The 24,827-nt window shown below is 36.4% G+C and overlaps 1 protein-coding gene and 1 pseudogene across 3 annotated transcripts in view; both read left to right on the top strand.

The window, feature by feature from the left end:
- Nucleotides 1-24,827, top strand: part of SLC4A10 (solute carrier family 4 member 10) — a 209,817-nt gene that overhangs the window by 126,992 nt on the left and 57,998 nt on the right. For all 3 annotated transcript variants that reach the window (XM_028113059.1, XM_088022143.1, XM_028113061.1), the window contains 5 exons: nucleotides 2,165-2,311; nucleotides 11,763-11,863; nucleotides 15,123-15,297; nucleotides 15,882-16,015; nucleotides 16,414-16,659. In XM_028113059.1, the coding sequence (XP_027968860.1) occupies nucleotides 2,165-2,311; nucleotides 11,763-11,863; nucleotides 15,123-15,297; nucleotides 15,882-16,015; nucleotides 16,414-16,659 (803 nt within the window). The remainder of the gene's footprint in view (nucleotides 1-2,164; nucleotides 2,312-11,762; nucleotides 11,864-15,122; nucleotides 15,298-15,881; nucleotides 16,016-16,413; nucleotides 16,660-24,827) is intronic.
- Nucleotides 2,583-4,260, top strand: LOC114216471 (UBX domain-containing protein 8-like; annotated as a pseudogene).

Here is a 24,827-nt window from a genome sequence, read left to right as displayed (position 1 = left end):
AGCTCTTGTTTCCAATACCTCGGTTTTTGCTAAAGTGTCTCATTGAGGCCTTCCTTAATCACCCTACTTAAATCACAGCATCCCCCAATCATACCCTTATTCCTCTTCCCTGCTTCATTTTTCTGCATAGAACATATAACACCTTCCAACAAAATATATACTCACTATATTGTTTACTTTCCATCTCTCCCCTCCCACTAGAATGTAAGCTCCATGAGGGATGGATTTTTGTTGGTTTTATTCACTGCTGTATCTTTAGCATATAAGTAGTTTGATAAATATTAAATGAATGTTCAGAGCTCATGTTTTAGCAAGGAAAATAAGCATGAAGCAACTAACTATATAATTACAATTACAGTGAAAACTATCAAGAAAAAGAAGAAGGTGTTAGGAGAATATTAACAAGATGTCTAATCTTGTTTGAGAGGGGATGAGGGAAGGCTTCTCTTAAAAGTCAAATGTATGTTGAAATCAGAATGTAGCTTAGCTACATAATGAGAAGGGAGAGAAGCTGTTTAAAGTAATTAAGATATTGGGGAAATTGGTGATTGGAAATCAATAGTAAAGAATGCTTTTAATTTAAAAATCAAACCAATTGTGGTATCTATACCTCTGAGGAGTTTTAAGATAATAGGAAATCAGCTGTCCTGGATGAATTTGGACATTCATTTATCTAAAGCAGGTATAGGATCATGGGATCTCTTGAAGCAATTTTTAAATTAAGAGATCAACTCAAGAAAGATTTCAAGAGAGTTTAGTAAAGTAGCTAAACTCTCGTTGGGATTAAAAACATTTGTAATTCTTAAATGTTCAGATTAGGTCTCATGGCCATATAAAACTCGTTAGAAGAGGATAAATATTCTGGGCTATAATCTCAGTGGCTTGTGGCAGGGAAATCAGTGTTGTCAATATTTAAAAAAAATATATATCTTTCCCAAATACAACTAAACCATTAATATATCTTCGGTGTCTTCAATTTATCCTAAGCAAAGACTGTATATTTATCACACCAGTAATCTTTTGTGAAAAGTTCTTGGCTGGAAAGTAAACAAAAAGCTTTTGAAAATAATCATTATCTCTTCTTCAGCAGTTTAGATTGAGTATCAAACCAGAAACTAAAACAAATGGTCTAAAAGTAGAATAAAACACTTGAAAGCACAATTTCCCTGGAAAATTTGGAATATGTAGCCATTGTAATACATAGCTCAGCATATAGAATAATTTACTAGCCCCAAGCCTGAAATATTTGTTCCATTTCATATTACATGAAATACAGAAAGTACCAGAAACATTTATATGATGTTTAGTATAGATCAATTTTTCCAATTTATCTTTATTTTTACTTTCTTCATTTGTTATGTTAAGTATATCATTTCTCTGTGTGTTAGTCAGAAGAGATTAGGTTATGCTGCAGGAATAACCACCTAAAATCTCAGTGGTTTAAAACAATGAGGATTTCCTTCTATCATGCTCGTTGTCTATCATGAGTTGGCGCAAGCGTTCTGTTCGTTATAGTCACTCAGGCACCCAGGCCCATAGACACTCCATCTCGACTTGCTTTTTCTCAGTCACTATAGCAGACAAAAGGCAACGTGTTTAACTTACACTTGAAAGTGACATGTTACACCTGAATGGGTGTATTAGTCTGCTTGCTACACTGTGTAGATATGATATATGCCCAGAGAATACTAATTTATAACTTTATTATTATTTAAAAATTAAAACAAAATAAGCCTTTTTAATTGGTTTATATGTACCGGGGTATAAATATTGCTAAAATTTTTAACATATTCTATAAATATTATCTCTATTTTTAAGCAAGGGCTTCTTTCTGAAAGTTTGATTTACCCACACACAAATAACCTCTGCCAAACTTGAATCCTTAATTCTAGTTTAATGAGCTTCCTTTCTTACTCCTTTCCCTTTCTCTTACTCCTGCCTCCAGAAATTTCAACATTCATTCTAGCATTCTAAGAAAAATATATATCTGTGTGCATTCATAGAAATAAACTAAATTATAATAGTTTAAATTAAAAACTTCTTTAGTTAGAGCTGCCAATTTTTTAAAATTGTGAGATAACTAGGAAATGAAAACACTGAACATGTTGTTTTTATAATTGCTTTTTTATCTTTTACTTATTGTTTTTTTCTTTTCCTCCTATAGGTATTTCATGATGTTGCTTACAAAGCTAAAGATCGCAATGACTTGGTATCAGGAATCGATGAATTTTTGGATCAGGTTACTGTTCTCCCTCCTGGAGAATGGGATCCAAGCATTCGTATAGAGCCTCCCAAAAATGTTCCTTCCCAGGTATGTTTTATTTGAAAATACTCTTAAAAATGCCATCATTTTGTTGTCTTTTAAATACACGTACTGAAATGGTATAACTCGTTCAAAAGATTCAAAGTGATTTAAATTATAACCTCTGTGATGTTGTGATTCATAATAACAAATATATATTTGGTATTCATCCTGTTTTTTGTCACAGAGCTCCTAAGCCCCTTGAAATTTCCTAAGTGAGGAAAGCAACAAAGGTGTCTTTTGTTATGTTAATGAGGTGACTTTTAGAACTCACCACAGGATGGGGGCTGGGGGTCAGCGGAGCCAAGCATGTGATTAGAGGGCTGGAACTTTCAGTCCCACCCTCTCACCTCCAGTGAATGGAAGGAGCTAGAGATTGAGTTCAATCACCAGTGGCCAATGGTTTAATCAATCATGCCTATGTAATGAAGCCTCCATGGAATCCTAAAAGGACAGGGAACTGAGAGCTTCCAAGTGGTGAACATGTGGAGATTGGGGAGAGTAGCATGTCTGGAGAGGGCGTGGAAGCTCCTGTGCATACCTTGCCCTGTGCATCTCTCTACCTGGCTGTGTTCCTGAGGTATATTCTTTTGTAATAAACCAGTAATCTATAAGTAAAATGTTGCCCTGAGTTCTGTGAGCAGCTCTAGCAAATTAATTGAACCAGAGTGGAAGGTTGTGGGAACATCTGATTTATAGCCCCACTCAGAAGCTCAAGTAGCAACCTGGGGAGGGGCGTGGGGGCAATCTTGCAGGAATGAACCCTCAACCCTGGAATCTGATGCTGTCTCCCATTAACTAGTGTCAGAATTGAGTTGGATCGTAGCATTGCTTGTGTGGTTGATTGTAGCATTGCTTGTTGGTTGATATAGCTCTTTGAAATTGGCAAGTATTAAGAAAATTCAACCTCCTGCACAGAATATGGGGCTCCCACCACTATAGCTTCTCATGGGGTTATTGGCATTTTCCTCCTCTCTGCTCTTCCCTTCTTGTGTCTGGAGCTCAGCATAGGATCCCTGATCTAGGAATTAAAGATCTAATTTTGCTGTGTGTCCAGAATTTCTTACCACTTGCTCTTCTTACTTTAATTATTTCTGTGACTACCTCATGGCTTAATTCATTTAAATCTTCCCAAGAGTATCTGAAAGAAAAAGAGAAGAATGAGAAAAGGCAAAAACTTGGCAGAAAAAAACACAAAGCACAGGGTGCAAAGGCCAGTAGATACATAGAGAATGTTCTAAGACCTCACCAGGAAATGAAATTGAGAAAACTGGAAGAGTGCTTTTATCAGATAACAGGTGAAACCTGTTAAGCAATGGTCGTAAACTTGTGGGTGATGAAGATTTGGTGCTTGAAAACAAGTCAGACATCTTTTGAAACATCACACAGAGAAGCAGCAGAGACACAACTTGCCTAAGCCTTTATTTATTTATTTTGAGAGAGAGCACGTGTGTGGATGAACAGTGGGTTGGGGCAGAGGGCGAGGGAGAGAGAGAGAGAGAATCTCAAACAGGCTCCCTGCTCAGCCCAGAGCCCATTGCAGGACTAGATCGCACCCTGAGATCATGACGTGAGCAGAAATCAAGAGTCAGTTGCTTAACTGACTGACTCACCCAGGCACCCCAACCTGAGCCTTTAACCAAAGTTTCATCATCTGCTGAAGAGCCCACACAGAAGGAGCTTCTTGATCTACCTGAAGAATCTCCTGAAACAGCTGAAAAAGTAGTTGTTGCCCTCCAATGTCCAAGTGGGTCCTGAGAAGAAAGTTTGTTTAGTGTTGCAGTTCACAGGTCTTATTTGACTGGATGATAAAAATCAGGTACCACACATCCCTATACAGTCTTTCTACTTTCTTTCCCAGAAGGCCCCTGGAAGTGGAGGAAGGCTGGTCCCTGCAGCATATAGGAATAACTGTGGATACTGTACTCAGTACGAAAGAGAAGGAGCAGAGCAACTAATTAAGAAATGAGAACTACATGTTCTACATAAAATCAGTTATACCATGACCTTATAGAACACTAAAGGATTCACATTAAAGTCATGCAGTACCTCGATTGAGCTCAAGGCAATGAACACTCTCATGTTGATATCTATGGGAACGTACGGACATAAAGGATTGGAAAAGGATTGTTCTCTGCAGATAATAGTTTTTGGAATGTGCCATCTTATAATATACCAAATGAAAACTAGATAAAAATGTATACAGTAAGGCACTCAATAATTTATATTTTTCCTAGCTGACATCATTTATCACTAAGTTGAAAAACAAAGACATATGACCTTGTTTTCTGCCTCTTCAGACCTTGCCACGCTGAGCATTTCATTACTCAGTCAAACTCTTTAAAGTCTATCGATTAGAAATGTTTATTCTGCTGTATTTCTAGAAATTAAACTTTAAAGACATTTCAAAGTTTTTTAATGCTTTAAACTTTTTTTTGATATTCCATAAAGGGTTAGTATCCAAAATATATAAAGAACTTATAAAACTCAATACCCAAAACCCAATAATCCAATTAAAAATGGGCAGAAGACATGACCAGACATTTCTCCAAAGAAGACATCCAGATGGCCAACAGACACATGAAAAAGTGCTCAACATTGCTTGGCATCAGGGAAATCCAAATCAAAACCTCAATGAGTTATCACCTCACACCTGTCAGAATGGCTAAAACCAAAAACAAGAAATAACAAGGTGTTGGCAAGGATGTGGAGAAAAATGACCCTCTTGCACTGTTTGGGGGGAATGCAAACTGGTGCAGCCACTATGGAAAACAGTATGGAGATTTCTCAAAAAGTTAAGTAGAACCATCCTTTGGTCTAGTAGACACACTACTGGGTATTTATCCAAAGGATACAAGAACACTAATTCAAAGGGATACATGCACCCCTGTGTTTATAGCAGCATTATTTAAATAGCCAAGATATGGAAGCAGCTCAAGTGTCCATCAATTGATGAATGGATAAAGAAGTGGTGTATATATCTAGCTAGCTAGCTAGCTATATATATATAAATATAAATATTACTCAGCCATAAAAAAGAATGACATCTTGCCATTGGCAACAACATGGATGGAGCTAGATAGTATAATGCTAAGCAAAATAAGTCAGTCAGAGAAAGACAAATACCATTCGATTTCACTCATTTGTGGAATTTAAGAAACAAAACAAATGAGTAAAGGGAAAAAAAGGAGCAAGACAAAGAAACAGACTCTTAACTGTAGAGAAGAAGCTGATAGTTATCAGAGGGGAGGTGGGTGGAAGGATGGGTAAAATACATAATGGGGATTAAGGAATGTACTTGTCATGATAAGCACCAGGTGATTAAAATAAAAACTTTAAAAAAAGTAAAAAAAAAAATTAAAAAAGTTCTTTTCGATATGTATGTATTGTTTACCTAATTAATGTCAAGATTTATTTAATTTTGCCTTGCACTAAATTGGAACACTTACAAGTTCCAATTTAGTGCAGGTGGATCCAGGTGGATCAATATTTTTAAAAATAAAACAATGACTACATTAAAAAAAAGAGAAAATTCAATGGCCGGCTTAATCATATTATATAGAAAATTCCCCATTACTGCTAATCATATTTATGATCAGGAATAATTTTTAAATTATAATCTTATGTATTAACTTTGTGTGGACATATGGTACAAAAATTATAAAAATTTTGCCTATAAAAATCCAGTGTGCATTTCACTCATTATATAATCCAGAAAGGTAAAAAGAAAGATTGTTGCTATTATTTGGTGTCACATTTTTTAATTGCAGGCCTGACTTTGTTGAGATTGGTGGCCAAATGTTTGTTAAGCCCACTCATATGGCCACCTCTGTTCCTCCTGAATATGCCTCCTGAAACCCTCCCAGTTGTCATCTACTCAGCCTTGTCTTGGGTTCTTGTCCCTGTGGAGTACAACCTGTCAGACTCTACTGCTTTAGTTGACTCAGCCCTGGACATAGAAGTTTTCCTGGTTAGCCAGAGGTGGGCAAATGAACAAGTGTACCACTCAGCCATGAGTATTTAAAAAGGTCAGCTTAATCTCACTATCAATTTAAGAAATATAGAAAGAAAGAAGAAAAAATTCTGGTCATTTCATAATTATTAAAGATTATTTGATTTCCTTTTCTCAACAGTGACAATTTTCTGATTCTATACCTACAGCCACATAATTTCAGTTGATTTCAAACTACTAAAATAAAAGAAGTTGTTTAAAGAGTAATTTTAGGTAATGATTGACTTATTTTTGTACTTGTAAACATCTTTGCACTTACAATATTAGACAAGGCAATATAATGCTTCTTGAAGTAATAAGAAAGAAATTAATCAGAGAAAGACATGTATCATATGACCTCACTGATATGAGGAATTCTTAATCTCAGGAAACAAACTGAGGGTTGCTGGAGTGGTGGGGGGTGGGAGGGATGGGGTGGCTGGGTGATAGACATTGGGGAGGGTATGTGCTGTGGTGAGCGCTGTGAATTGTGTAAGACTGTTCAATCACAGATCTGTACTTCTGAAACAAATAATGTTAACAATTTTCTTAACAATATATGTTAAGAAAAAAAAAAGAAGAAGATAGCAGGAGGAGAAAAATGAAGGGGGGTAAATCGGAGGGGGAGACGAACCATGAGAGACGATGGACTCTGAAAAACAAACTGAGGGTTCTAGAGGGGAGGGGGGTGGGGGGATGGGTTAGCCTGGTGATGGGTATTAAAGAGGGCACGTTCTGTGTGGAGCACTGGGTGTTATGCACAAACAATGAATCATGGAACACTACATCAAAAACTAATGATGTATGGTGATTAACATAACAATAAAAAATTTTAAAGAAAAAAATAAATAAAATAAAATACAGACTGTTTTGGAAGAGAGACAGAGAGAGAGCAAGGGAACGGTGATACTCATTTGCATCCCCCTAATTTTGATATATTTGTGTTTTCATTTTCCTTCAATTAAAATATTTTCTAATTTCTCTTGTAAAAAATATTAATACATTGAGAGTGAGACTTTAAAAGTCACTTGTTAACACCATTTAGTTTTTTAAACATTAAAACTGAAGTCAAGCATTTTTTAAAACATCTTGCCTTTGAGGAATGATATTTTTGAAGCAAGTTGAGGCCTGGGAACTCTATTTTTAAAGTTATTTTTATGGGACTCTTTAAAATCAGGATTAATTATTGGATTCTGAGTATTAAGAGGGAGTAGTAGAAAGAACATTGAATTAGGAATCAAGGCATTTGGGTTCTGCTATGCTTCTTTACAACATTAGTATTTTTTAAATGTGTGTTGTAATTGAATAACAGATACTGTGAACTATGGTTTCTTTCATTAAATGAAGCAAGATAAATTAAAAGATATTAAATACTCTGACTTCATACTCATTCAAATACTATTTCCCCCCCATGGGATAATTTCCATGGTTTTTATGTTCTTTTGAAATGTGTGAATCACAGATTTTTTTTTTTTTTTGAGAGAGAGCACACACATGAGTGAGGGCCGGGGCAGAGGGAGAGGGAGATGTGGGGCTTGATCTCACAACCCTGAGATCATGACCTGAGCCAAAATCAAGAGTCAGGTGCTTAACTGACTGAGGGACCCAGGCACCCCATAAATCACAGATCTTTAAGCACTTTTTCCTCTCAGTTAAGAGAAGAATAACTAGTCACCTCAAAGGATAACCTTGAAAATATTCATCAGAACTTTATGTCAGGCATTATAATCTCTCCCTTCTGTATACCCCAAACTTCTTTGCTTTTCTCTCATACCATTTACTTGCTTGTTGAAACCACAACCTTGTGTGAATCCAGCTCTTTAATCTGTACCTGCATTGATACAGCTGAGAGTAGCTGAAGGGAAACGTAACTACACTGACTGATTTCATTAATTCATGACCACATACTTCAAGTGGGTCCTTAATGTTGCAAGTTCATCATACTATACTCCCCTAGGCCAATAATTCTCTCTAGATGACTATTTCAGACCCGTTTTCTGTCCTCAAATCTTCAGCACATCCTTCCTGACCCTCACTTTCAGATTTGACTTGCTTCCCACTTCACTGAGAAATTTGAAATGATCAAAGAGAACTTCCATAGACTCCCACTACCATGCCTATCTGCCTACTGGCACCTGCACCCACATAATCTGCCTTCCCATATATTACTATTGACGAATTATCCGAAGTTAGCATTCTACCTTTGCACTAGATCCCATCTCTTCAAACCTATTCAAAGACATTACACCACCAATTCTCCTCTTTCTCTCCTTTATCAATTCTTTTGTTTTCACTAGCATGCAACCTTATTAATTTGCAAATCTTAAAAAAAAAAAAGAACTCTCTTTACTGCTACCACTATCAGCTACTCACCCATTCCTTTTTTTTCCCCCTCTGCAACCAAATGGCACAGGAGTTCTCTGTACTACCTGCTCCAGTTCCTCTCCTCCAAGTCTCTCTTAAACTTTCTCCAATAAGGCTTTTGTCCCCATCACTTCACTAAAATTACTTACATGAAGGTCACCAAAGATCTCCACAATGCTCAGTCCCATAGTCAACTCTCAGTCTGAATTTCCTTTAGCCTGTCAGTGAACAGCATTTGACAGAATTGATGACTTCCCTTTCCCTGATATGCTCTCTTTGCTTAGCTCCCAAAACATCACATTCTTGATTTTCCTCCTAGGTCACTGGTTACTCCTTCTCAGACTCCTATGCCAGTTTCTTCTTTCTATATTTTGAAATGATGCAGGCTCAGTCTGTAGTCATCTTCTCTTCTCTACCTACACTCATTCTCCTGATAATATCATCCAATATTATAGCTTTAAATCCTCTCCCAAATTTATTGTTTACTTTGAACTTGAGAGTTATTTATCCAAATGCCTGTCCCATGTCTTTACTTGGATGTCTTATAGATATCTAAACCTTGACGTGTCCAAAGTTTGAACTGAATTGTAGATTGTCTCATTTCTGTTCCTGTCTGCATCTTTGCATTTATGTTAGAAAAGGCAATATGATGCTTCCTGAAGTGTACAAGAAACTGATCTTTTTGAAAAGTCTCTTCTATCTGCACTCTCTTTTTTGTTAGGTCCTAATTCCAATCTTACTGTTGATCAAGCCCAAATTACTAATTTTTAATTTATTCTTAGATTTCCATTCTGCCAGGAAATACTCTTGGTTTCGCCTTTAATATTTATACAGAATTACACCACTTCTTGTTGATGCCACTGCCACCCTTCTAGTTCAAGCTACCATCATTTTTCTCCCGGATTATTGAAATAGTTTTTTAACTGGACTCCTTGTTGCTGTCCTTGGCCCCTGTGTTCTCAATACAGCAGCCAGAGTGACTCCAAATGAGGTCATGCTACTCCTTTCCTCAAAACCCTACAACACTAACTCATTTCACTGAGAATTAATCCAAATACTTACAGTGGTTTACTAAACCTACTCTGACGTCCCTTTACCTCTTCAAAGTAAACTACCACTTTCTGCCTTGCTCGCTCCTCTCCAACTATTTGGCTTCTTTGTTCCTTGTTCTTCAGACCCTATAGCCATACTCCTGCCTTGACACTGTCCCATTGGCTCTTCTTTCCTATCTGGATATCCCCCAGTTATTCTCAAGGCTTAGTCCCTTGACTCCCTCAGATTTTTCTCAAATGACACTTTCTCACTGATCCTACCTGATGGTTCTGTTTATAATTGCCACTCTTTCCTCCCTGCCCACCCGGCCCACACCTCAGACCACACCTTACTCTACTATAAGTTTTTATTTTTACATAGTTTTAATCTTTCTAACATACCATAGAATTAATTTACTTACGTGTTTATTTTTTTATTGTTGGCATTCCCCATTAGAATGTGAGCTCCACAGACCTGATTTGTCCACTGGTGTATTAGTGGTGGGGCCAAGAACCTGACACAAATTGGCTCTCAATAAGTATTTGTTGATTGACTAAATAAATTGTATAATTTGAGTAGTCAAGTACATACTCACTCATTGATTTGTTTTAAAATATCAAAATACCTGTGTTTCTGAACAAAAAATATTTCCTATATTTTCCTCAGAATATTCGTCAGTACTGTTCACACATCTCTTTTCACACACCTTTCCCTCTTACTATAAGATGAACACTCCTTGATGAAACAGGTGCTTTAGAATGGCTAATATCTTTCATGGTTTATCATTTGCCTTATCTAAGTATAGCTTTTTCCATTGTAAGATCATGAGTTAACACAGCCAGTAAGGGATAATGACCCAGAAGACCAAATAATATCACTTGCTTTCTGAGATTTGTGGAAGCTAAGAAGTGTTTCCTGGGTGACTGTTGGGTATTGAAGGTACTGAGGCCACTCTTAAAGCCCTTTACAACAGATAATAATTATTTATATGTAAAGGCAGGTCCTCCATCAGTTGACAGGCATCCTCTCTTTTATCTTTGAACTTTAGTTCAATGTACCTATTCATATACCTGGAAAGTTGTAAAAACATTAAACAATGAACTTTTCTATATTTTGTGCATTTCAAAGCCTATTTTTCTCATGTTTTAAACCTGTGCCGTTTTACCTAAATGTCCCATTGTACATAAGAACATTTGATAATGATTTTACACTATTTTGGAATGGCAGTCAAGTAAAAATTTTAATTGCACCACTTTAAAAATTTTTATGATCCTTTTAAGTCCTTTTGAACACACTGGCATGCTCTAAGATAACTGATAGGTAGGATTTTCTGATTTTTAAAAATCTCTGTCACTAAAAAAAGTGGGTGGAAAAGACTTGTGAATAAGACCGCACTTACATAAGCCTCAGCTAATTTTTCAATGGCTCAACTGAAGTCTCCTTTTGTAAAAATCTTTTGAATCTCTGTGAGTCAGAAAAAACCATATTGTAAATCATTCCATGGGTAGGAAGATACCAGCCAGAATAAAAGAGGGAACTACCCTCAAAAATAGCTAATGGTAATAGTTGAAGTTTATTGAACAGTTGAACTATGCCAGGCATATAACACCACCATACTTAGTACCTCTTCACTCCAACCTACCCAGCCCTCATCTCTCTGTCCCCTTCCTTTCTTTCATTTATCTTCATAGCTCTATCTCTAATTGACGTTAGAGATTTGTTGTTTGTCTCCAGTAAGAATGCTTTTTCTTGCTCATTTTTGCCTCTCTAGCATCCATAACAATGCATGGCACACGAGGCACTCAATAAAGATTAGTTGAAAGAATGAACAAATGCCCATCACGTCATTTAATTTTCTCAATCACACTGACAGATGTCATTACTACTGGTAAATGGAGGAGGGAACTGAAGCTTTAGGAGGCTTAGATAACTTGCTAGAAGTCATGCAGCAAATAAGTAACAGAGCCTGGGTTCTTAGCCACTCTGCATATTGCCTCAAGGGAAAAAAATCTGTTTTTGTTATTTACAACTAGCACCTGAAATTAAAAAACAAAAACAAAAAACTTCCTGCAGGAGAAGAGGAAGATTCCTGCTGTACCGAATGGAACAGCAGCTCATGGGGAAGCAGAGCCCCACGGAGGACATAGTGGACCCGAACTCCAGCGAACTGGAAGGTCAGTGAAAAGCACTTGTATAGGACTTCAAAGACCAAATGAGACACCGCTCTTTGTGTCAGGAATTGCTGTTTTGAGATGTAATTTTTTTTAGACTTTGAGTACTTAGTGAATACCGATTTGTTTGAATACCTGTTTATTTATTTGAATACCTAGTACCTGAATACCTATTTAATGCCAATTAATTTGATTTCCCAGTATTTGCTAATGATTTTTGTTACTATTAAGCCAGAACAGTGGATACATCATTCCATTTTATCTTACCTAGTCTTTCATTTTGCTGTGCATAAAATGCATTCACAGATTCTTAGAATGAATAAGAAAACTGTCAGTTGCCCCTTCTAAAAGAGCCTGTTGAAAGCTTCAAGTTCAATGTGGAAATAAAAATAAATATCAAGAACTCAGTCTTATAGACCCTATCTCATTACATGCAAGTAGGATGTATATAATAGTATTTTTTATTTTTATGGTTGTAATTTGAAAGAGCTGTATGATTTATTTTTCTAATCACACATCTTTGAAGAGATGAAAGCTTCAATTTATTTCTTAAAATGGTTCTTTATCGTTTTTTGACAGCTTGTCTCTCTCCAAGCAATGTGTGAGCAGAAAATCAGAAAGCCTTGGGAGGGTCTGTCTTCAGGGAATATGTGCGCACACAGCCTCCATTATAATTGAAGGCAATGGCAAAGGCTTTGCAGGATTGGTACTCCCTTCCTCTCAAGGCCATTTCCGGGACTGCTTTCACTGTGTCCTCTAAGCCGACTTTCTGGTTTCTGACAACTCTGTGCATTTTAATTCTCTGTTCTTTCCCTTTATCTATGTTTTGTCTCTGAGGAAATGTCCTTGAACGTCTTCCTCGGGCTCCACACATAATTTGAGATGATTCAAACAATTTTTTCCTTTTCCCTTTACTAGAAGTGCGGTTACTCCTTCTGTTTGCTTTCATATTTTCAAATGCTGTCTTTTTATTTTTGGTGGTTCTTTTTTTTTCTCTCTTTCTCTCTCTCTCTCTCAGGTGTAACATGCCACATAGCTTAGATTTTTTTCGAAGTTCACTTTTCCTTACTGCTTCCTAAATCCTCCCAGGTCACCAATATCCGGTATCTTCGCTTCTCCAGAGTTCTTCCACAGATTCTGTTGCTGACATGACTTGAAGTATCCATTACTCATCTGCTCTCCTGGAGTTGCTGGTGTACATCTGGGCTGCCCTTGCACTGTTCTCTGCAATGACCTCCCACTTCCGGATTTAGATTTTTGCTGCTAAAAGCACGTTCATTACACAGTAATATAATAGCTATTTAGACTAATGTATGCCCTAATAAGTAATTAATTAGAAAACAACGGTCTAATAGGAAATACTATCAAACCTATAAATATTAACCACTAAGTAACAGTTCATAACCATCTCAAAATATTTTGGGGATTAGGTGGGGTATAAATTATAAATGAATGAATAAATAGTAGATTAAATCTATTTTGAATTGTGACTTTGATAAGTTAACACATCATTCAGAAATGATCCTCCCCAAATAAAAACAATGCATATGTTTAACAAACATAGGTAGGGGAAACTAAGGTGATCTCTGTGTGTGTGAGTTTCACAGGTTCACTGTAAGCTTCTTTGGATTTAAATGTCTTTTTTTCAGTTAGAATTTCATCCCACTCAGTTTCTCCTACTCCTATCTCCCTGATGGAAGCAATCACTAGAAAAACATAGTGATTCTATCACTTACATAATAGTAAGATAGTTACTAACATGTTACTATTGTGTCTATGTCAGTCAGATCAGGGCAATTAAAAATGATAGTCAAAATTTTCAGTTATCCTGAAGATATACATTTTTCAAGGCAAACCAGAATTTGCTTCTCAAGAGAACAATAATTTTTGAGGTGATTCTTAGATTGCCAGTGAATATATCTCTCTAGAAGATAAGTAACAAAACAATATTTTTGCATAATCCAAATATATTCAGCATACTGGCAGTATATTAGAACACAATGTGTTTTTTTAACCTTCCCGTAGGAACTTAATCATGGTCTTATTCATTTTAATATGACATCTTTATTCCATGGAGCACAAAGAGCTCTTAGTAGCCAAATGTTAAATCCACATATTATTATTAAATGTTCAAAGAATGAGAATACTTGTTCATTAATACTCTCGTTCCTAGTCGATTGAAAACATTTTGGTCCTTAAATTTTAGGGAGCATTTCACAATTTAATGCCATTTGCCCCTCCTCTTTCAAGTGTTTCAATGTGGTTTTTGGATACATTTAGAATAAGTGAATTTATAGCAAGGAAGGTCACTATTGTCTTATGAATGATAGATGTTGGGATATGTCTAGATAAAAGTGGATCAAAATTACATTTTTCTAGGTTGGTTATTTTAATTAATTTTTTTAAAAGATTTTTTAATTTATTTATTGAGAGAGAGAGAGAATGATAGAGAGCATGAGAGGGGGGGAGGGTCAGAGGGAGAAGCAGACTCCCCACTGAGCAGGGAGTCTGATGCGGGACTCGATCCTGGGACTCCAGGATCATGACCTGAGGTGAAGGCAGACGCTTAACTGACTAAGCCACCCAGGCGCCCTCTAGGTTGGTTATTTTAAGGTCCCCTTCCTAATTTCCTAAAAATGGAAACAATTATGGAAGCAATCTGTCTTTACTAGATATTCCTGTCATCCATAAGGCCATTTAGATGCCTGGAAACAATACATGGTGAGGAACATTTTGGCAGAGAAAGAGAGAAAGTAGGTAACTGGAGCCGTGGTTAAACACTCCATCTTCTCTCCAGGGTAATGCTCACTATTGTAGAATACGAAAGCCAGTTTACCCTCCCAACCTTCACTTTCTGCCACCTAAATGAAATGTAAACAATTGGGAAATACTGCCAGTGATTGAGGGTAGTAGACCCGAGTTTAGGAGGAATTGATGGATACAGAAATGGCACGGAGATTAGAGTAATCCTTAAATCTCATTACTTGAATTTTGTTGGAGGAACTTCTCTGAACCTTGTTTAAGAGAACCTGGGGTTTTTTGGTTGCTGGCCCAATATTTGGTTAGGACTTGAAGTAACACAGTGGTGCAAAGCCACCTCTGTAGATCACGATAATACAATGTAGCAGGTTAAAATGGGTCTCATCTCTGCTGATGGAAAACGTATACTGTGACCTGGCAACAGAGTAAATGAGGGTTTTGATTTGTGTGGGTTTTTTTTTATATTTGGATTTCACTCTTGTGTTTCTCCCCCCTGTCTTAGGATTTTTGGGGGACTTATTTTAGATATCAAAAGAAAAGCTCCATACTTCTGGAGTGACTTCAGAGATGCTTTCAGCCTGCAGTGCTTAGCATCTTTTCTGTTTCTCTACTGCGCGTGTATGTCTCCTGTTATCACGTTTGGAGGACTGCTGGGAGAAGCAACTGAAGGTCGTATAGTATGTATTATGCTCTCCTTGGATTTCTAAAGCTCAATCAGTGTTTAAGATTCATAGATAATTGTCCATTAGCTTTTGGATTCCGTCATGAGGAGAGATTTGATGTGTGGTCGTAACCGGTACACTTCATATGAGTTTCCTGGATGGCAGGTAGAACTGGTAATCTGGGAGTGGAATACCTCAGAAGTTAGCTCTCAGTCTCATACAAGGTTCTGGTCTCATTCCTGACCCCCAGTCCTTGGCTAGCTTTTCGCTCTGGTTCTCGCCTCACAAGGAGCGCATTTCCTATTTATATAGGCCATGCTTCTGTCCTGACACTTACCATGAACACATGTAAATTGTTAGTAGGAGGGAAAAAAGCAAGATAAGGAATGTGGAGAGGACGTATCCCCACTGAGTACCACTCATATTCTGCTGACTGCTTGTCCCTTTTCTTATCCTCCTACCCCACATCCTGCCCAAGGTCGCTAGGCTTTTCAGAGCAAAGGAGAAAGAATATACTCATGTATTTTAAATATTTTCTCCCTAGTTATAATGGTTGCCTGTACAGCTTAGATAATGGACTTATTTGTATCTCCACACAGAGTGCAATCGAATCTCTCTTTGGAGCATCTATGACCGGGATAGCCTATTCTCTCTTTGGTGGACAGCCTCTTACCATATTAGGCAGTACGGGACCAGTTTTGGTGTTTGAAAAGATTTTGTTTAAATTTTGCAAGTAAGTGTCACAAACTTTTGGCCCTTAGCCCCTTTCTATTTCTCCACTGTATTTATACTTCTCCCAACATCACATTCGGAGTCTGCTGGGAGAGGTAGAAGTGGCTGATTCGATTCAGTTTGCCATTTTTGTCTCTCCATGGAAATAAAGGAAAAATAAAAGATTTGTGTAATATGTTAAGTAAAATTTCTAAAAAATGATGCTCTGTTTTAAACACTGAGAAACCCCTTTTAGTTTTGTCCCCTTAGATGTTCATTTTAGACAGTCTTGAATTTAGATAGTCATGGGATGTGAAGCTTATTTACTTTCACGTCCTGAATTAGACTTATTTCCATCTCTTTAAAATGGTGGCCAGCTGTTAAATGCCCTTATTGCCACTGTTCTTTTCCCCCTTCTAGAGAATATGGGCTGTCATACCTATCCTTAAGAGCTAGTATTGGACTGTGGACCGCAACTCTGTGTATCATACTCGTGGCCACCGATGCAAGTTCCCTCGTCTGCTATATCACCCGGTTTACTGAAGAAGCTTTTGCTTCTCTTATTTGCATCATTTTCATTTATGAGGCCCTGGAGAAGTTGTTCGAACTCAGCGAAGCATATCCAATCAACATGCATAATGATTTGGAACTGCTGACACAGTACTCGTAAGTAGTATTTCCCCTGTTGGCTGTGGGTTTTTCTCTTTACAAAATTGCTATTGTTTTAAGAAATATGAGAAACTTACCCTGCAGATAAAGTGACTTAAATTGATTCACGATCTAAATCCCTGAACAGACTCTCTGAGTTGAACAGGATTTTAAAAGTCCTCTCATTAGCTACTTATCTGATATTTGAGTTCTCGTTATACAAACACAAACAAAACTCACTGAATTTAAATGTAATTTTGCTTTCAGAACTTACAACATTTATGATGGAGGTACTCAGGCTTTGCCTGTTGAAGGTGATATTACCATTTAGGATTAAAGATGGGACTATACTTCCTGCACTTTCTAGTTTTAGTACGCCAGCCGTTTGAAATTTCCCTAATGCTGTGTTTGCAGAGTGTATGTGGACATTACGTTGCGCCTTTCTTTGATTTAATTTTAGGATTTTTTTTTGTTGCATTTGTATATACACATTTTTGTACAACAAGTATTTGAAGCAATATGTTCTTTACAAGGCAGTTAACTATGAACGTTCTTCTTATAAACTGCTTAGCTATAGCTTCAAATCCTTTGAAGGTTTATTACCTTTACTTACTAGTGGAAGACATTGGAACTGTTGAAATTAGGCCAAAATACTATATTGTTAGAATTTTATTAAGAATGATGTAATAATACAGTGTTGGGAAAATAGCACGATTTTTAGTACCTTAAATTTTTCCTGGTCATCAGAGATATCTTTAACGGTATACCTCTGTTTCAGACAAGAAAAACCAGAGTGGAAATATAAAATAACTTTCCCAAAAGGCAAATAGTTAGGGTGTTGTGAACAGGACTCAGAAGTGGATGAAGGAGGTGTCAAGGACACTCAGGAAGCAGGCAAATCAGGAGAATGATCAGCTTGATCAAAATGAGGGATAACCCTTCCATTTCTCTTTAGAGAGCAGTGTCACCTAATTTGGATATCCTTGCTAAGATATATATTTATCTGCTTGTATTTTTCAAACATTACATGCCAAGCACTACGCTAGAGGTATAAATAATATTCTGTCCTCAGTGAGCTTCCAGTTTAGTAGGGAATGTAGACAAACAGACAACACAATGAAATAAGTGCTGTGTTAAGAAATTGATACAGAATGCAATGGTACCACACCAGAAGAACACCCTACCCAGATTTTGAGTTCATAGAGGACTTCCTGGAGGAAGTGACATAGAAGACCAAAATATCAGTAGGAGTTAGGAAGGTGCTGAGGAATAGGGTAGGAGAGAGGTCCAGATGGAAGGAAAGGCACAGGTCTGGATGTAAGAAATGCATTAAAACTTTGTAATATTTGTCAAAAGTCATAGAGATAGTGGAAAAACAAGAAATTAGATTCAAGTTTTAGGATTTTGATGCAATTTTCAGTACACTGGTGAATACAAATAAACTCTCCAAGAGAGACAACATAGAACAAGTAAATCAGGTAAAAGCAGAACTATTCTGTTTGAAGTGGTGGGAGGCACCACCTGTCCACCCTTCCAGTTGTTCCTGAACTCTCAGTGGCCACTTCTAAGTACTTCCGACTGAGGAATACCATTAAATATCTCTCCGGGTTTAAAAAGGAAAAAGATCAGAGAAGCAAAGACTGCCCTGGATAATGGTCATAGCTTGAAGGTAGAAGAAAAAATAAGAGAGAAGGATCAGAAAAAGAAAAACAAAAACCTGGATAATGTCAGGTTGTCGAAGACAAGGGATGAGTCTTTGCCAAGAGACCGTTAGAGGACAGTGGTAGAGATCAAACCGAATGAGGGAGAGATATCATGATTAACTTAAGAAACAGCATTGGGTGGGGAGGGGAGGTAGAACTACAAGCTAGTTTGCAAAAGATGAAGAAGGGAGTAGGCGGTAACGATGTGGAGAAAGTATGCCCAGACCATTTTGGTGTCAAAGAAACTGAAAAACAGTGCCTGCTGGAGAGGGCAGTGAGATCCTGCGAATGGTCATTTGTGACAGAAAAGAGGTATGTGTGTTTGGAAATGAGGACATAGAGGCAGAGGAAAGAGAGAGATTAGAGATGATGGTGAGAGAGTAGATAAATGTGGGATTGAAACCTCCCCAAAAGTGGTGAGATCAAGACAAATTGTGGGGTTCAGTAAGACAAATGCTCAGAGGATAATTGGAGAGCAAAAATAGCTTTGTTTGTCCATGATTCCTGCTTTTCAGGGCAATCAGGAGGAGAGCTGCATGGGTCTTGACTCTCTCAATGTTTCCATCTCCACTTTTCTAAAAACAGATCCCCACAAGTTTAAGTTCAAGTTATGCTTTATCACAGTGTACGCATCCAAAAACTAATCATCTGAAGGCTGAGCAGGAATGTGTGCTAATCACTTTGTTCCATTGCCCAAGTGCTCTTCTCAACCACAATTAGGAAAGACTGGTTCATCCTGCTGGGTGCTGAGGTTTTAGTATCGTTTGGTGCTGAAATGGGTGTAAGAGAAACAGGGAGGTTGACGGTCTCCCTGGGAAATGTGCTGATCAGATATCTGTACTGTACCATCCTCACTTTAATTTTCACACTGTGATTCCCAGGCTCCCAATACCACTCACATTGTGCTCATGAATCTGATCAGTAGTGCCATTACCTGGTCTTCGGAGAAGCAAAGCTATTATTTTGCTATGCATATAACACATATATTGATCAATGTACGTTTAGTCATGTGCATTTAAAAAAGTAAGTAGAATATTGCTAACGAAAATGTCTAATGCATTGTATAACCTCATACATGTGCTCGAAAGCATTTTCTGTTTCATGGATTCCATATAACACTTTTGGTGGTTTTCTTGTTCTTGCCACTGTGACCTTTTCACACTAATCAGTTTGTAAGTGCCATTATACTCATGCTCACCTAAAATTTTCTACTGATGTTGCTGGCCTCATGCTTTCACAGTTTTTATGAGAAAAATTCTTAGAAAATGTCATAGCTAGGATGCAATATATCTGAGATTGCAATCTTTGCAAAATTAATATGCCCATGCTTTCACATATCTTGTTTAGGTGTAAGATATTGAAAAAGGCATCATATTTAGGATCTGTGTTTCAGATATTCTTTATACTTGGGCCTCCTATATTCAGATTTTCTTAAATTCATAGTTTTACCAACCAAATAACAAAATGTCTTTGATTTTTTTTAAAAAGACTTTCCTAGTTTCTCTGGCATCCTAACCTTATAATGTGGTAATATGTAGACCTTATATTTGAAGCTATAAGCTTTCTTTTCATTGTGCCAAGTGCAAGTGTCAAGATAATCAATTTAGTTTCAAGAATATATACATTACACCAGATGATCAAGCTGAATATGTCAAGTTAGCAATAAGTAATGAGTTTGTGGGAATAACTTTTTCTAGGTTGCTTTGATTTTAAGAAATGGCAAAAATAGAATAAAACATTCTGCTTATATAAGATGGAATGTTCCTTCAATATATAGTAATAATCTAAAGCTCTCAAAGATGGCTAGCTAAAGAAAGATTGGGGCGGTATTAATTCTTTGCAGCTGGTTGGGTCAAAGCAAAGAGCAGGGTCTATTACTCTAGTTTCCAATATGCTAGCAGACTAGAGTTAAATAATATCCAACACTTACCATGTCATTAGGAGGAGTGATTTCACTACTGGGTTACTGAAAGATTTTTTGTTTGTTTAGTTTTGTTTTTTTACCCCTCTTTGTTGTTTATTCCAACTCCCAGCCTTCCACATAACCCAGGACTATTCTGGATAAATGTTATTTATTGACTGACCTTATACTCATAGAAGAATATTATTTTTCTTATCTCCTCAACTAGATTTGAGACTCCTTGAAGGTAGAAAACATGCAATAATTTTATCCCTCCAACCCCAGCATAATACCATAACTATAGTAAGTGATACATATTGATTAACTGAACATGTTGTAAAATAATTGACATCACCTGGCCAATCTTGTCTGGCAAGTAAAGACAGCTGTGCTCTTTGACAGTAACTTTAACATGACTCTTAAAGATTTCAACCACAAGTTTTGAATAAACTTGAGATGCTATGAAAATCTTAATGTGGGATAAAGATGTACAAATCCAGATCCATAAAACTAGTTCTGACTGAAGATTTAGACAGGGTGCCAATATGGTGGGTAAGTCATCTGGAAGAACGATAGGCAGGATTGCAGCCTCTAGCAGAGATTGAAAAGTTTCTCAGAGATGTATGGAGAAAGAAGATGAAAGGGAAGTTCTCATAGCTCATTGACCTTATAGTATTCTCTAGTCAAAACATAAAGAATAAAACTCAGCTTTAGAGAAACCCCTGTGTTTCAGCTTTTTTAAATCAGATTTTTGCTACATATACACATGACAAACTTACCCAGATTTCTTGCAACATTAGTTTATAATTATACTTTTATGGTTATGTATTTATTTGTATAATGTATGTGTAACTTCACCAAGTTAATCTCTGTAATGCTAGGTCCATGACTATTAGGCACACTTTTGAACTTGCTGTCCTAGCAAACTGCTTTGCACGTATCATAAAATGAGCATTTTCATATTTTTACATTTCTGGAAATGCCCCTTACAACTGATATACACATTTAACATAGAGTTTTTTCTCCTTTAAAAAGCTGATAGATTATCTGACATCTTAGAATCAAATAAATATAATTATAGGCACTCAACAAATGACTATTCAATAAAGAAACTTCTGGCAACCCATCTCATTCTTTATTTTTAATCCAAACACTTGCTATCTTTGTTTTCCCTTCTCACTTTGAGCTAAATTCTTATTTTAATGATAAAGTCTTATCTTCACCAGCAATAGCATCCAATGTAAGTTTATCATTCGCCTGTTTTATCCTCATTGTTTCTGATGGATTATGAGCCTTTAGTGTACTAGATTAATGTCTCTTCATCTTAGTGCCTCCAGAGGCCAAGAGGGTTGGTAGATATGAATAAGCCTTTCTTAACTGTCTTGCAACAATGTTACTTCCCAGATGCACCTTTAGCTATTATTTTCTTTCTCTATAACTGTAGATTTGAAGACATTAAATAGAATTATCTTCCATGCTTTCTTGTCAAATAGCTGCAAAGGACAGAAATTTACATGAGCAGCCAACATGAGAGGGAGAGTGATAAGCAAAAAATGTTGGTTTCTTAAGATACATCGAATGGCTTCAGTCATGAGGCTGTTTATCAAATACACAGCATTTCACTTAGTTGAGATGTGATGAACATTGTCAGAGAGTTTACAGTCTTTGAAGTACTGACCTCATTTCACTTCCTGAATTGACCTAGATTTAAGGATACAATCTGAAATATTTAAAATGGAATATAATGATGTTTCAGTTTATATTAAAATATCTCAGCCCAGATACTGCAGTAATGTGTATGTGTAGGTTAACCCACAGCCATAGGTAGCTCGTATTTTAATCAGGAGTCTAAACTCCAGAGTGGTCAGGTAACATTAAAGCAGAGAGCCTAAACTCCAGAAAAGTTTACCACAAACCTACCTACTAGCCACATGTCAATCAACCCTAAGGCTTTGCTGAATCTCAGAAATGGATTTTCATTGGTGAAAGTATTGATTTGTTAATCAGTGTAATGAACTGCACTGGTATAATTAAAGGTAATCATTTTGAACTAAATGAAAATGAAAACACAGCTTATAAAAATTTGTGAGATGCAATAATAGCAGTGCTTAGATAGAAATTTATAGCACTGAATGCATGGATTAGAAAAGAAGAAATATCTCAAATCCATGATCTAAGCTTCAACCTTAGGAAACTAGAAAAAGAAAAGCAAATTAATTTTAAAAATTAGCAAAAAGGAATAAATAATAAAAATCAAAGCAGAAATCAATGAAATTAAAAATGGGAAATCAATGGAAAAAATTAAAGGACCAAAGTCTGGTTCTTCAAAAAGATCAATAAAATTGATAAGCCTCTAATTGGGCTAACAAAGAAAAAAGGAGAGCATATACAAATTGCTAATATCAGAAATGAGAAAGAGGACATCACTAAAGATCCTATGTGAACTAAAAAGAAAATAAAGTGATACTATGAACCCACAAATTTGATAACCTAGATAAAATGGACTAATTCCTTGAAAGAGACAGTCTGCCAAAACTCACACAGGAAATAGATAATCTGAATAGGCCTATATCTATTAAAGAAATTGAACTGATAATTAATAACCTTCCAAAAAAAAAGCACCAGGCTCAGATGAATTCACTGTTGAATTCTGCCAAACACTTAAGGAAAACTTTATACCAATTCTCTACAACCTCTTTCAGAGGATAGAAGCAGAGAGGATAGTCCCTAACTCATTTTATAAGGCTAACATTAGGCTAATACAAAAACCAAAGAAAGATATAAGAAAAGGAAACTACAGACCAATATCTGTCATAACCAAATATGCAAAAATCCTCAATAAAACATTAGTAACTCAACTTCAACAATGTGTAAAATAATTTTACACCACAATCAAGTGGGATTTATTTAAGTATGCAAGGCTGGTTCAACATTCAAAAATCAATTAATACAAGGCATTCCATCAACAGACTAAAGATGATAAATTCCATGATCATATCAATAAAAGCAGTAAAAGCACTTGACAAAATCCAACACCCATTCATGATAAAACTTTTGGTAAACTAGGAATAGAGGGGAACTTTCTTAACATGATGAAGAATACAGAAAAACCTACAGCTAACATCATACTTAATGGTGAAAAACTAGAAGTTTTCCCACTGAGATCAGGAACAAGTCAAGGATGTCCCTCTCACCACTCCTTTTCAACATCATACTGGAAGTTTGAACAAATGTAATAAGACAAGAAAAGCAAATAAAAGGTATACAGATTGAAAAGGAAAAATAAAACTGTCCTTGTTAATAAATGACATGATTGTTAAGTAGAAAATCTGGAAGAATCAACAAAACATCCCTGGAACTAATAAGTAATTATACCAAGGCTTCAGGATACAAAGTTTATACACAAAAGTTAATCACTTTTCTATATACCAGCAATGAACAAGTGGAATTTGAAATTAAAAACACAATACCATTTACATTAGCACACCAAAAAAAAAATACTTAAGTATAAATCTAACACAACATGTTCAAGATCTATATGAGGAAAATGACAAAACTCTAATGAAACAAATAAAAAAAACCTAAATAAATGGAGAGATAGTACATGATCATTGATAGGAAGACTCAATATTGTCAAGATGTCAGTCCTTCCCAATTTGATCCATAGATGCAACACAATCCCAAGTAAAATCCTAGAAAGCCGTTTTATGAATATCAACAAACTGATTCTAGAGTTTGTATGGAGAGGAAAAAGACCCAGAATAGCCAACAGAATAATGAAGGAGAGCTAAGTTGGAGGACTGGAACTATCCGACTTCAACACTTACTATAAAGCTACTGTAATCCAGACAGTGAGGTATTGACAAGAGAATGGACAAATAGATCAATGAAACAGAATAGAGAGCCCAGAAATATATCCCCATAGATATAGTCAACTAATCTTTGACAAAGAAGCAAAGGCAATACAATGGAGCAAAGATAGTCTTTTCAACAAATGGTGCTGGAACAACTGGACCATCCACATGCAAAAAAATGAATCTAGAAAATCTAGGAAATAAAAAATATAAAAATAGAGGGATAAAAAACAAATATTTGAATAATAGTAGAGGTAAATGGATTCTTATTTTAGAGCTTGTTAGAACATAAAAGTACTTATTTTGATTAGCCATACATAGGCATTTGACAAGGAGAGAGAAAAATCTTGGCTAGAGATGAGTTTTGCTGCATCACATTGAAGCCCTACACCACTTGTTATTTTTAAGAAGCTTGGTAATAACTTGGCTTGAAAGATTGGGATAGGAATCTGCACCAATATCCTTTTTTGTGGCCTTAGGTAAGTCCCTGAGAGCAGACTTCTAGAGACAATGTCTTAAGTCTCAAAAATGCATAGGAAGTATATTTGAAATACATAGGAAATAAGAGATCTGGAAGCATACATACCAAACCTATAATATTTGGGGGGAGCACAGAAGATAGGATTGTGAGGGAAAAAAGGCTTGTTTTCTCTGTATATTTCAAAGTGTTCGATTGGCATTGTGTGCATGCATTATTTTATAATTTCTTTCTAAGAATAAGTCTTATGA

The sequence above is a fragment of the Eumetopias jubatus genome, unplaced genomic scaffold (genome assembly GCF_037043125.1).
Source record: "Eumetopias jubatus isolate StellerSeaLion01/CBP00866 unplaced genomic scaffold, mEumJub1_p1.0 scaffold_3, whole genome shotgun sequence".
In the NCBI taxonomy this organism is placed as follows: domain Eukaryota; kingdom Metazoa; phylum Chordata; class Mammalia; order Carnivora; family Otariidae; genus Eumetopias; species Eumetopias jubatus.
Note: the sequence above shows the minus strand (reverse complement) of the source record. Positions and strands in the feature narration are given on the sequence as shown.